Source organism: Melanotaenia boesemani, chromosome 8, assembly GCF_017639745.1.
Source record: "Melanotaenia boesemani isolate fMelBoe1 chromosome 8, fMelBoe1.pri, whole genome shotgun sequence".
Lineage (NCBI taxonomy): Eukaryota > Metazoa > Chordata > Actinopteri > Atheriniformes > Melanotaeniidae > Melanotaenia > Melanotaenia boesemani.
This window is the reverse complement of record NC_055689.1, coordinates 4,403,096-4,418,169: the sequence shown is the minus strand read 5'-3', so window position 1 is coordinate 4,418,169 and position 15,074 is coordinate 4,403,096. Positions and strand designations below refer to the sequence as shown.

Sequence of the window (15,074 nt, the reverse complement as noted above, 5' to 3'; positions counted from 1 at the left end):
GAGGAAAAATGCGTTTTTAGACTAGCTTTGGTTTTATTCTACGCGAGTTGCAAACACCTCTCCATTGATGGGCTGGACACACGGGAGGCGACGTCGCTCCTTCATCATTTTCTATGTAACCAGCCCGATGAGGAGAAAATCGCTGCCTCCTCCTGCCAAGCGACACAACATTTGTGCATGTCAAATGTTGCGCTCGTTTACGTAGACATGCACACAGGGGCTTGCAACATGACACAAAAAAATAGAAAAATGTTTAATTTTTGTGAGTTGCGACTAAATAATCCACCAGTCCAGGTCTAGATGTTGTAGTTTTTAATCAAGATCTGTCTATTGTGGTCTAGATTGCTGCAGATTCAGTGGAATCACCATTTACACATTCTGTGAATCGGAAGCTAACTTCAGCGTCGTCAACTAGGGCTGGGTTAAAAAAAATTCATTAATCAACTTTAATTCATTCAAATGAAATAAATTCAATATCGATTCATAAAACTTTGAGATCAATTTTTTTTAAATGTCCTCATTTCCAGTAAGGTGACCACGCAGCTGGTTTTCTGTTTCCTCCGTCCAATCAGCTTCTCTTGCCAAGATGATGTCAAGTTGTGATGTTTTCCTTCACCAGTGTGGATTGCATTCACCATCTGTCAAATTTCCTCTAGAACAGGTTTACAATTCGTCCTTTTATCAAACTGTAAACAGTCTGATGCTATTTGTGTGATTTACATGACGCCGTGTCATAGCTTCCCTCACACAGACACGTGCGCGCACACTCAGAGTGCACGTGTCGGAAAACACGTCAACCAGCTGGAAATCAGACAAAAATATGAGAGATTTCTAGATTCTCTCAGGCAGGTGGAGATGGAAGCATCTTGCTCCAGTGAGGAGGAGATAGAGGATTTCTCCTGCTCCGGTGTTAGGTCGATAGCATCACGTCGTCATGGCAACTCTTACAGCTGAACAAGCTGAATCTGTGTCATTTTGACTGAATTTCTGAGACGTATTACTGGTTCAAATAGATCTAATGGGTGTGTCCCAATTCAGGGTCTGCAAACCTGCCGCACTATGAAATATAGCAACGTAAAGATGCAGCACAGCCCTTCAACGTTTAATTATAACTTATAACAGTAGATGTATAAATAAAATGTTTTAACCATCCAGTTATCAATTGGTCTACTGTATGCAGTCTGATCCATCAGTGTGTGAAAACTAAAGAGTTAACTAAAAAGTTAACATTCTGGTACCATTAACCAGCCGTGTACCAGCGGTACATTACGTAATGTATCGCTGGTACACGGCTGGCTCATTAAAAAAACAAAGAAGCTGACTTTTCATGCTCCAGCCTCGTGTTTGTGGCGAGAAAAATTACTTCCTGGAGCTGCCGGTAGCCCCGCCCATTGGAAAACTCTAAGGAAAAGCTTTAAGGAACGGAGGGGGGGGGGGGAGTGGGTCACGTCACCTGTGTCCCCAAATAAATGTCTTTGTGACGATCTCACTGGACAAGGTTTTAGCTGTTAAACTGTTGGTTTAGTTACTGAATAGCACGAATTAAACTACCACAGTGTAAATGTATGAATGGGAACTGGGGATACTGGAAAAGTTTGTACTGGAAAAGATGGGCCCCAGTGTCAGAAAGGTTAAGAAGTTGTGGTTTAGATGAATTTGGTGAAATTTTTTACGTGTCAGAGAGCAGAACAGAAACATGTGATTGACAGCTCTGACCCAGGCATGACAGGACTGACCCAGAAGTGAGCCATGGTGTTGACCTCCATGGTCTTCTCAATCAGGGAATCTGGAGAGTCGATGAATTTCTTTCCCGTTACGATTCCAGCGTTGTTCACCAGGATGCTGATGTCACCGACTTCACGTTTCACCTGCATGAACAAAGGAAAATATCATGAATGCTGCAGTGCAGGATAAAAGAGGAAAACGCCGGCAGACTGCAGCTTGGCTTTGTTTGGGTTGGTTAGTCCAGCAGATATTCGGATTTCTACTCCAGATCCATAAAAGTTATGACCTAGTGTCGTATATTTGCTACAAACCACTTTAGATCTTTTGTTTTTAATCATTCTTCTTTTTATTATTAAATGAATTCTCATGTTTATTTAATTTATCACTTATGTATATATTTTTATTTCCTTCTTCTTATTCAGTTTATTTAATGATTAATTGTATTTTATCTTTTTTTTTTATTCTATTTTTCCCTTATTTTTTTTAACAGTATTGATATTGTTTTTATATCATTGTAAATAAATCCAGGCGTTAAAGGCTGGTGTGGTCAAGGTAAGGTGGTCCATGATAAACTGAAGAAGTGGCTGTCTGCTAGACTCTGAACTGGTGATACAGCTGGAAAGAAGAAGAAAAAAAAAACAAATCAAAATACAACACCACTTTTTTATTCCAGTTGGGCTGAATGTATTAACTTGATTTCATACACATGATCTAACAAGCAGATTAAATTTAATTACTGTATAAAACAATTTAAAGACTAAAAAGAGGAAAACGAGAAGAGATGCTGAACATGTCTGAAGACTACGTGGTGATGGCAGCAATGAGTACAAGGTGTTAACCGTCAGCTCAACTTGTTGACAAAAACTTACTGAAAGGAAACAACAAGGATGCATCAGAGAAAAATATGAATTACACACCGAAATACATTATACCAACAGTATTATTCTGAGAAGGAAAAAAAACAAAGAAAGCATAGAAGTCACCAACTCTGAATACTGCAACTGTAAAATTTCTGTCCTGAATACCTAGATGACGTTAATGTTTAGCTGATTTGTTTTTATTTTAAGACAATTCATCAGGTCAACGACACAGAAACCAGAAGTGGTCGTACATTCCTGGGCTCACAGATCCTAAGACCCCAGTGCCCTAAATGCTTTACTGGCTCCCTCTTCATTTTAGAATTCAGATTGAATTGAATTTTGCCCACCTTATCTCGCAGATATCATGACTTTGCAAACATGAGGTCACATGAGTAGGGTGGTGAAAGGTTGCTTTTTAGATGCATCAAGATGCAGACGATTCAGAATCAAAGTACAAGTTTAAAAATGTTTTAAAATGTTTAAAAAAAAAAAAAAATTATAATGAATAAATTAACTTAATGTTTGGTTCATTAATGCTAACAACACCACTTTAAAACAGAAGAATTTCCAAAAACATGCAACAAAACATTAAATAACTGGAAAATTTAAATATATAACCTTGAAAAAGTCAATCTATAAATGAACTGTATAAATGAATGATGAAATAATTAAATAGGTCTTGTTTTGTTCTTCTTGCTGATGTAAATTAGAAGTAGGTTAAAGTACAGGTAGAAAAAAATATATAAGGTGTTTGCCTTATATAACCAACATGAGTGAAGTTAAACATTATTTATGCAGCCTTCTGATGCCCTTTAATGTTAAATTACATTTTCTTTACTCTAATATTTTCTTTGTCATGAAATATATCATGGCATATATCATATATCAACCAAAATAAAAACCAGATATGCTTTTATTAAATGTCAGAAAGATGTCACCTTTGATAGCGTTGTATTTTACATATAATGGTCACCGTTGTCTGGCACAACTGTAACACAGAGTCGCTGTTACAGCCGCTCTCGTTAGTATTTTCTGACAAAGTAAAACAAAGGGAGACATGACATCATGACGGTGGTGAAGACAGACTGTAATATTAATAAAGTTTTTGGTGCTGAATGTGAATAAAGCTCCTCCCCTCTGCATTCACATCTCTCCTAAAATACGCCTCAACCTGCAGCTGACAGAGTGATGAATGATCGTTCTGTACTCTCAGATATTTTGTACACTTACGTTATTTCTGCAGTTACTGGCTACTTAGCTAATGCTATGCTAGGTTGGGATAACAGTGATGTTAGTGCTAACATAGACGGGTGTTATGACTAGCTGTTTTTTAAAAATAACTTAACCACACGATATGTGTTAACAGCGGACATCAGCTGGTTCTTTGCATGCTCCTGATGTGCTAAAAGTCACTGTTGCAATGCTCTAACATTTTACATGCACATACAGTTCCGGTGTTTCACACTTCAAAGTAAGAGTTCTGCTTACAGCAGTTAGCCAAAACATTACAACGGGGAGCGCCTTAAGCTAATTTAGCACAGCTTTAGCAATGCAGCGTAAATAAAAAGCTGACCGACACAGCGAAGCACGCATCACTTGTCATTACACACGGCAAACAGAGTTAAACTGAAACTGGAGACATGCTGAGTCAAATATTTCACAACATTATTATAAACTTACCTGTCGGCAAGCTCCACTCAGCTCACTGCTTTAATATAACCTGGCTGTAGCTACTAGCTAGCGCTGTTGAAAAGACAGGGATGAATGTGGGATTGGATGGAGTCAGAGCTCCATCTAGTGGACAAACGCCGCAAGGCCATCATTCTGCAGACTGACTTAAAGATAATCGCCAGGGTGCTAGAGCAGCTCAAAGCCATATCTCACGTATTGTCAGGTGACCGATATTCACGCTCCTTCATCCCAACATGGTAGGATATTGAGGTGTTGGGAGTCTGTTCACAACGCTCTGCATCCTCTCCAGGACTTTACAGATGCTCTCTCTGGAGAGAACTATGTGAGCATCTCCTACCTCAGGTCAATCAAAACCAAGGTCCTGGCATACCTTTATGACAAGTACAATGACCCCAGGATCCAGGAGCTTTTGGATGTTGCAGCCTTCCTAAACCCCAGGTTCAAAACCCTGTACATCACCACAGACAACATTCCTGCCATTAAGACCAGAGTCAAGACTGAAATGCTGTAATCAGCAAGGCGTGCACATAACCAGGTTAGTAACAATTATGTATCTATTATTTCACCAAAACACCTTATATTAATTCATTCTTTATCTAACTTGATTACCAATTGCGTTTTTTTTTTTTTTTCTTTTTTGTTAGTTTTTTTGCTTTTCATCTGGTAGGAGAAGAGGTCTCGCACAGAAACCACTCCAAGGCCTGAAAGTGTGCAGCCCTCTGGCACAAAAGTGAAGAAGTCTCTTGGTAGCTTCTTCAAGCCCATCGTGGCATGCAATGCTTCGCCCTTGCAACTTGAAGATGTTGCTGAGGCAGAGTGAAATGACTCCGGTAAGACCAGAGGTGGAGGACTGTGCATTCATGTCAACAAGGCCTGGTGTACGGATTCTATTACTCTTGGGAGACACTGTTCAGCTAACCTAGAGTTTCTCATGGTTAAGTGGTTAGTCTTTTAATATGTGCAAGTATGTGTGTGTGTATGTGTATGTGTATGCTTGCTTGTACACAAGAGGGGAGGGAGGGGGTTGTGTGTGTGGTGGTTGGGGGGGGGGGCATTGTTTTAACCATGGAAAGCACTTTGTGCTGCATTTATGTATGAAGAGTGCTCTATAAGTAAAGATTGATTGATTGATTGATTGATTGAAGTGTAGACTGTTTTATCTGCCACAGGAGTTCACATCCACCATCATAACCGCAGCTTATATTCCTCCAGATGCTAATGCCAAGCTTGCAATGAACGAACTTCATGCGGCTATTAGCAAACAACAGACTGCCCACCCAGAGGCTGCATTTATTGTTGCGGGTGATTTTAATCACTCAAACCTAAAGACAGCGCTCCCCAAATTCCACCAACATGCCTCCTGCAACACCAGAGGAAACAAAACTTTGGACCATGTTTATTCTAACGTGGCAGGTGCCTACACTGCGACCCCCCTCCCCCACCTAGGACAATCAGACCACCTTTCTTTGTTCCTCACTCCCAAATATTCACCCCTCATCAAACGTGTCAGACCATCCGTGAGGATCGTCAAAGTGTGGCCAGCGGGGACAGACTCTGCACTCCAGGACAGGTTTCAACACACGGACTGGAGTATGTTTGCTCCCCAGGTCACCGGCAACTCACACACGGACATTGACACTTATACTTCCTCTATTCTGGACTATATCACCACCACAATTGACAGTATCACGACAAAGAAGCAGATCACCACGTACCCTAATCAGAAGCCATGGATGAACAAGGAGGTGTGGCTCCTGCTGAAGGCCCGTAACACTACCTTCAGATCAGGTGATGCACATGCCTACAGCACATCCAGGGCTAACCTGAGAAGGGGCATCAAAAAGGCCAAGTACTGCTACAAACTCAAGATAGAGGGTCACTTTTCCAACTGTGACCCCAGATGTATGTGGCAAGGTATTCAGGCCATCACAGACTACAAACCCAGCAAACCCACCCCCACAGCTATGGACACCTACTTCCTGAACAAGCTTAATGACTTTTATGCTCGCTTCAAGTGGGACAACAAAAACAAAGACACTGCTGCCAAGACCACACTGTCAGCAGACCACCAGCCCCTTACACTGTCCTCCACTGATGTCTACACAGCGCTGAGCCGGATAAATCCCGCAAAGTTGCTGGTCCTGATAGCATCCCTGGATGTGTGCTCAGAGCATGTGCAGAGCAGCTTGCTGGGATCTTCACGGACATTTTCAATCTGTCCCTTGCCCAAGCAGTTGTGCCAACATGTCTCAAAACTACATCCATTGTGCCGGTGCCGAAACACTCCAACCCGGTTTGCCTCAATGACTACCGCCCAGTAGCCTTCACATCCACCATTATAAAGTGCTTTGAGCGGCTGGTCCTGGCACACCTAAAGAACTCCCTCCCACCCACACTGGATCCACACCAGTTTGCCTACTGCAGCAACAGGAGCATAGACGACGCAGTTTCCATAACGCTGCACTCTGTGCTTACACACCTGGACAACAGCAACATATATATGCACGATTGCTGTTTGCTGACTTCAGCTCAGGATTCAACACCGTCATCCCCTCCAAGTTAATCACTAAACTTGGAGATCTGGGCACCGACACATCTATTTGCAATTGGATTATGGACTTCCTGACCAACAGACCACAGTACGTTAGGTCAGGCCACACCTGCTCCACCACCATCACCCTCAACACCGGGGTGCCACAGGGCTGTGTGCTGAGCCCATTCCTCTTCTCTCTCTTCACCTACGACTGCAGACCTGTGCATGGATCCAACTCCATCATCAAGTTTGCTGACAACACCACGGTAATTGGTCTCATCAGGAACAATGATGAGACCGCCTACAGAGAAGAGGTGCAACACCTGGCCACGTGGTGCACTGCAAATAACCTGCTCCTCAACACCAGCAAGACCAAGGAGCTCATTGTAGACTTCAGGAGGAAGAAAAGAGGCACAGACGACCCCATCTGGATCAACGGGAAGGCCGTAGAGCGTGTCTCCAGCTTCAAGTTCCTGGGTACCCACATCTCAGAGGACCTGTCCTGGACCACCAACACCTCCAGTCTGGTCAAAAAAGCTCACCAGAGCCTGTTCTTCATGAGGTCACTGAGGAAGAACCACCTGTCTTCAGACATCCTGCTGAACTTTTACTACTGTGTGATCGAAAGCATCCTAACAAACTGTGTTACAGTCTGGTATGGAAGCTGCTCGATCGCGGAGCGCAAGGCACTGCAGCAGGTGGTGAAAACTGCCCAACGCATTGCAGGTACTCTACTTCCAGCCATCGAGGATGTTCAGAAAAAACGCTGTCTGAAACGAGCCCGCAGCATTCTTAAGGACTCTTCCCACCCTGCCCATAGACTGTTTTCCCTACTGCCCTCGTACAAACGCTTCAGGAGCTTCCGGACAAGGACCTGCAGACTGAAGAATAGCTTCTTCCCCAGAACTGTGTCCTTACTGAATTCTTGCTGACCCCGACACACAACTTCACTGCCCACCCCCCATTCCTCCTTGGACCATAAACTGTTCTCCGCCACCACTGTACCACTTGATTATCCTGCACTCACGCATATCACTAGTTTTTAGCAATCCTAGGTAGCTACTGCCTATATTATTGCAATATTTCATGTCATTCCACCTGTAGCTTTGTATAGAATAATTTATCATCTGCATATTTCATCCTGTAAATTATGTTCATAGTTTGTTTATAGTTGACTATATTTAAAGCCCATATTAATCTAGATAATATGTTCATAATCCATTCTGTAAATCACTAAGATATTCTCATAACATACCGTGCACATATTTTATTTCTTATATCTGCACTTGCTGCTTTTGTTGCATCTGTAAATCACTGTAAATATTTGCATAACATACCATGTACATACTTAATTTCTTCTATCTGCACTTGCTGCTTTTGCACTTCTGGTTAGATGTTAAACTGCATTTCGTTGCCACGTACCTGTACATGTGTGATGACAATAAAGCTGAATCTAATCTAATCTAAATAGTTACCTCATTGATGGAGAAGATGAGCCCTTGGAGTGGTGGAAAGTGCACAAAATTAATTTTCCACGATTGTGCAAGCTGGCCCATAAGTCTCTCTGTGTCCCTGCCACGAGTCTTCCTTCAGAGCGTCTTTTTAGTGAAGAAGGGAATACAGTAACTCATCTTTAAAACCAGCAAAAGTTGACATGCTGGTTTTCCTCGCTAAAAATCTTTGAGCTACTTAGAACTAAACAGAAGAATCTTTCTGGCTGACTGTGCCGTTCATTTTGCACTGATGTATGTTGTTTGCTGCCATTACTAAGTTTTTTTCTTTCTTAAGGTTTAATAAGAACATACACTTGTTTATTTTTGTTCATTGGGACTTTGATTTAATTAAAAGAAAAACAAGTCCAGAACATATTTGTTCTCCTTAGTTTTCCTACATTTCAGTTTGTGTGATGTTAATGTTGGATATCGCTAAGCTTTATGTTTTATGTATGTATATTTTATTTTAATTATTTATAAAGTTATTACTTCAGTTCAGACAGTGTTTAAGACATGTTCAGACAGGTTTACATACGTTTCATGAAACATGAGAGTTGGAAATGTTTAAGTGGTAAAGCCACAGATTTGTTTGCATTATTGTTGTAATCTGCTGCACTTTAGTTTGTGTGACTTATTACTAACTTACACTTATATTTACACCACACTTGTTTGGCTGAATTTTGTCACCTTGCCATGATGAATGCTTACAAGACTGCAAGTCAAAGTATTTAGTAAGTTTACAACTGTAATTAAAGTAGATAGTCATAGTCATTCCTGCTTCATGTGTCTTTATCTTAACATAAGCCTAATTTATAAGAAAGAACAATGTATATACAATAAATCTGATTATTATAGTACAGACTGATTTATTACTTGTGTTTGTTGAAAAATACATGAGGACATTGAAAAATAATCGCAAATGAAATTGCAATTTGATTATTTTCCAAAATCGTTCAGGCCTAATTTGCATTGTGATTTATTCTTTCTATGAAGCATTAAAATAGCTACCAGTTATACAAATTAATTTATCTTTAGATTTAGACCATAGGTGTACTCTATATATAAGCAATATAACAAGTGAAGGAAAACATGATTGATGCTGCCCTCTAATGGTAAATCACATTTTCTTAACTCCATTATTTTCATGAAGTCATGACTCCTATGAACCAAAATAAAAACCGGACTCTTTTCTTAGATGCCAAACATGTCATCTTTAACAGAGTTGTAATTTAAACAAATAATGGTCACATGGAACTCATGTTACTCCACAACAAACAGTGAGCTGCTGTTACAGCCTGAGTCTCATTCTGGTATTTTCTGACCAAGTAAAACTAGAAGTAACATCATGATAGACACAGAGTAATGTTAACCATTTTAACTTTTCCCCTCCTGGTGCTAACTTAAGCTAGGTTAGCACAACTTTAGCAATGCAACGCAAATGAAAATGATGCAACATATGACAAACAGAGTTAAACTAAAACTGGAGACATGCTGAGTCATTCTTAATTTTTCAACATTGTCGTGAAGCTCCTGCTGACAGCGGTGACAACTAAGGATTGAATGGAGTCAGAGCTCCATCTAGTGGACAAGCCACACAACAACATCATTCTGACGACTCCGACACTTGACAGCATTTACTGTTTTATGAGTAATTAAGAATATATCTGCATTTATTTGGCGAAACTCCGGCCACTTATGTTTATTTTGAAAAGAGCTACAATGTGCCGATTTAATTGGCTGCCCGGCCGATCATTCAGTCGGGCTCTAATCAACATGTTGAAGGTTTGGTCCTAAAAGCTGATGGTTAGGTCATCAGGCTCCATTATAACCTACTGTTTCCTTAAATGCCCGATATAGTCACACGACCGAGAGAATTTTGCAATTTCCCTTTGAGATTAAAAAAGTATTTTTCATTTCATTAGAAGTCAACATGAAGCTACATAAATCTCCTACTGAAATTTAAATCAGCTGCCAAGCAAAATAACACAATAATTTACTCTAAATGAATGATTCCTCTGATTGATCAGCCTCAGTCTATCTGAAGTTGATTGTCAACGAGTGGTCAGCCGTCATTCTACCACCTTCATCTGTGGAAGACCAGGTGGTGGAGAAGGAACTCAGTCAGCTTCTTTTCTTCTGTGATGGCTGCTGTGGCTGTCCAGCAGCTTGAAAGGTGGACACGCAATACGACATCTATCACAGGATCACTTTCTGAATCTTACTGATCCTTTGGTCTGCTGTTCATTGTTTTTTCTTTTTAACTTCATTGAAACACAGTGTGTAAAACAGCATTTGTGTGAACGTTGGTCTGGCTTCGGCTTCCCTGTTCTTTTTTTAACTTTATTAAAACATCAATAGCCCAGTAATCTATTTGCTGGTGGCGTTGAGGATCCAGACCAACCATTGTGGAACCAGCACTTTCCTAAACAATAAACACCTGCAGCAAAATCACCTAAACCTGCCCCCATGTGGACAGGACCCCAGATAACTTAGAAAGTCTGATAAGTTAGCGGAGGTGTAAATACACAAGCAAGCTGATGGGGATCAAAAGAGAGAACAAATGTAGCTCTCGGTTCATTTCAAATCAAATCAAACAGGACACAAGTGGACTACAACGCATTGGGGGTGGGGCGGTGGGGGGGCATAAAAGCCCATAAAAGGAAGTACATCTACTGTTAATGTGCTCTCTAAGTGGAGGGTAATACGACAAGAATAATTCCATGAACACTTAGCAGCAATGAAGCACATACTAATGGAAAGGACCTAAATTATCCATTAGAGGGGGGATCCTTCCTCTACTGACCAATAACCTGACTGTCAGGCATGATAGTAAATTACTAGGCATGTACACGTACACAAGACTGTATGATCGGAGAGGAAAAAGAACACTGCCTCAACCGTTTTTAAAAAATTTAGTGTTATATGCAGGTATACTGACATGCTTTCATCACTATATTAACCTGACAATAAGTCCCTTCATAATAAAACCTATCGTTGGTGTGCCAACCTAACTGACCCAAAAGGGTGGAGCTTGAACTGCAATCTGTTAATTGGTTGTAAAACAGTCGCTCCCTGTGCTACCTGGCATACAAATGCCACCTCACCGGTAAGATTATTACAGAGATTACAGTTTACAAACCACATCGGCACCCTAACCGTCCCAACTCGCATCCGCTGGTGAAAACGAGGCTTATTATTGTTTTTCTCAGAAACACTGGATCTGCTCACTGGTTGATCTTTGGCTGCTCCTGATAATGTGGAATAAAGTGTTCCTGGATATTAGTGATCTAGTGATAACAATCTTTATGTTCACCAGGTTTTAAAGCGGTGAGTCTCCACCTCTGTGACACCTAGACTGTATGGTGGCAGCCAGCCACTCAGTGATTCATGTTTCATGTTTATACATGAAAGAAAAAACTGAAAAAGTTTGATCAATAAATGTGTTTTTGCAAATTGTTCCAGAGCTCTGGCCTTCAGTAGAGAGTAGATATGGACCTTTGACCCCTGCTCTAAATAAACACTACATTTAGTGGCTGGATTGTAAACCTCCTGGACAGGATATAAATGCCTGGAAAACCATAGATCACCTAAAGGGTAGCTATCCATCCCAGTTTGCCCCACAGAGGTTCCTCACCTGGTCAGCCACTCTGTAGACTTCATTCTTGTCGCTGCAGTCACACAGGTAATAGTGGACTCTGCTGGCTCCTCTGGATTTGGTGATTCTGGCGGTTTCCTTCAGACCTTCCTGGTTAATATCCCACAACACCAACACGGTGCCGAGAGCAGCAAACTCCTGAGCCATGAGGCGACCGATCCCACTCCCTGCTCCGGTGATCAACACTAGCTCTCCAGCTACATTCTTCTTCTTCCTGGGAAGTAAGAGGTAAACGAGAGACTCCACGTTGTACCAGATGGACAGGAGGAGGACTTGGATTGTTTCCAGGAAGAAATTCATGATGAGTCTAAGACACACACACACACAAAAAAAAAAATTATTCGTGAAAAGGTAAAGGTTTGGTAAAAACATCATTAACACATGGATCACATGAAACAGTAACAGGAGGAAATCCGACCCAAACCAGAACTTAGTGTGTTTTTACTGAGCTGCTCTAGTGTGTAAACCTGCAACCTTAAACTGATGAAGACGAGCAGCTGTTTATTATCAATAACAGTTACAGCATGACTAGATCCCGACAGAGACACCACATACTGTTATCAAATGGAGTGAAATCTAGGGAAATATCAACTGTTTGATCGGGATTTAGTGCCAATAATAAATATAGATCTTTTAATAAAGATCACACAGGACAGGTGCCGTGATCTGGACACCTGCAGCATCGGGATTTTTTTACCGGCTTGTTGGGATGTTCCAAAAACTCAGATCATCTCGACTCCATCAGAAACGTCAAAACACGGAAAAACTGAGCTTACAGGATTCCAGCTTCATTACCATCTTCCCAATGTCTTGCAACATGAGGTCGGATTAGAAGAACCTCCTCCTGGTCCTTCATCATCTGGTCTCTAACCAGAGACCCAGAACTACCAAATAGGACCAGAATGAATCCTGGATGATCATCCGGGATGACGGGATAGCACTCCCCCACCCGCTGACCCTCAGTCCCTCAACAAGTCCAATCAGGAAACACACATGAACTGGAGCATGTAGACAGCTCTCCACCTCCATCACCTCCATGGTGATTTGGTCTGGTCGCTGCTCCTGTGATGAGTTTTATCTTCACAATCTGGAGTCTTCTCATTGTACAGATTGTAATTTGACTTTTTTTAGATGATGACATCGTTTAGCTGCCGCTAGAGCGGCTGTGACCTGATCATGATGAGACAAAATGTGAGGACCATCTGGAGGGTTTCACTAGAGGAGGAAGGATGTCACCACTACTTGATTCATGACACAAATACATGGAGGACAGAAACATAAAATGGCTCAATAAACAAACTGATGTCAAAAAATTATACAAAAATGTCAAAAAAATTGTTTTTCAATTTAAAAAACCTATAAAACATGACACAAATTAATCTTTGTTTCCATTTTCAACTGTTTCAATTATATATAACAAATAATTTTAATTTATTGCTACATTTATATGCATTTTTACTTGATGATTCTAGTGAGTTTGTCTTATAATGATGTGAATGACTGCCACACAACTTCCCTCTGGATCAATAAAGCATCGATCTATAGGACAACCTAACTACACATTTTCTCCTGGGTTTTTAAATTCTCTACTAAGCTTAAAAGGAAATGCTGATAATGTGGTTTCCAGAAAGAAGCCTCCCAAGTAGAGGTCCTGTAGCCTTTCCATTTGTTTGTCTCTGAGAGAAATCCTGAGTTTACATGTAGGATTTATTTATTTTTCACACAGCACAGGAGTTTTAGTTGGAATGAGACTTCTTAGTTACTTTCTTTTGTTGTTATATTATTTTAGGATACCATCAAATAAATAAAAAGAAATAAACTTTAAGACCTATCAGGTGTTTTAGGTGATTCTACACAGTTATAGAAATGTTTTTATACAGAATAATCCTGATTATTTCTCTGATAATGATGGCAGCCTGAACATCTATAATGGTGACGTGTCTGTGAAGGTGGTGAAGCTCGTACGTGCAGGCGAACATCAACCAAAAGAGACATTTCATCACCAGCTGTGGTCTACACAGTCAGTCGCTGCCACATTCTGCTCCATTCAATAATGAAACTATGTTTTTAAAGCTGTATTAATACAATTATTAAAAGTAATTTTTCTATTTTTTTCCACAACTCAGAGGTCAACATGGTTGAGTTATCTTTCATTGCTGGTGTTATTATCTACGTTTCAGATTGTGTGAAGGCCAGCGAGGACAGAGTCCAGCTAATGAGACACTAAATGGAACATACAACACAGATTGGAGGGCAGAGGTGAGATAACGGCTATAATCCATTAAAGTGAAGAGCTTTTGTTCTTTTACAGATTTAAATAAAATCTATAAAAGAATGACTTCGCTCCGTCACCAAGCCCCGCCCCTCTCAAACCTCAATGTGAGATATTTCAAACATTTATTTGTTATAATTGTGATGATTGTGGTTTACAGCTTATGAAAACCCAAAAATCTAAATCTCAGAAAATTGGTATATTACATGAAATCAATAAAAAAATAAAAATAAAATAAAAGGATATTGAATCCAGACATGTTGGCCATGTGAAGAGTCTAATATATGAACTCAGGTGGTGTGAGCCTCTTCTTCATGGACCCCTGCCTCCGTGCGGCATGGTATGGATGTTACCAGCCTGTGGTCCTGCTGGGTGGAATGAAGACCAGGATGCTTCAATAGCGGCCTTTAGCTCTTCTGCATCGCTCGGTCTCATGTGTCTCATCTTCTCCTGGCATTGCTCTATAGGTTTTCTGGGGTTCAGGTCTGGAGAGTCTGCTGGCCACTGTCATCTCTTGGTCATTGAACCAGGTTCTGGTTCTTGTGGCAGTGTGGGCAGGTGTCAAGTCCTGCTGGAAAATAAAGTCAGCATCTCCACAAAGGAAGCAAGAAGAGCTCTAAAACCTCCTGGTAGATGCTGCGTGGACTCTGGACTTAATAAAACCCAGTGGACCAGCACCAGATGACGTGGCTCCCACATCACCACCCACTGTGGAAACTTCACGCTGGACTTTTAGAGTCTCTCCAGTCTTCCTCCAGACTCTGGAACCTGGATTTCCACATGAGATGTAGGATTTGCTCATCAGAAAAGGACTTTGGACCACTGCTCAGCCAGTTAAGTCTGG

The 15,074-nt window shown here is 41.0% G+C and overlaps 1 protein-coding gene across 2 annotated transcripts in view; it reads right to left on the bottom strand.

Moving 5' to 3' along the window:
* LOC121644428 (epidermal retinol dehydrogenase 2-like) overlaps nt 1-15,074 on the bottom strand; it is a 44,552-nt gene that overhangs the window by 25,557 nt on the left and 3,921 nt on the right. For both annotated transcript variants that reach the window (XM_041992323.1, XM_041992322.1), the window contains exons 2-3: nt 11,938-12,265; nt 1,737-1,868 (exon numbers count right to left, since the gene is read on the bottom strand). In XM_041992323.1, the coding sequence (XP_041848257.1) occupies nt 1,737-1,868; nt 11,938-12,258 (453 nt within the window). In that variant the 5' untranslated portion in view covers nt 12,259-12,265. The remainder of the gene's footprint in view (nt 1-1,736; nt 1,869-11,937; nt 12,266-15,074) is intronic.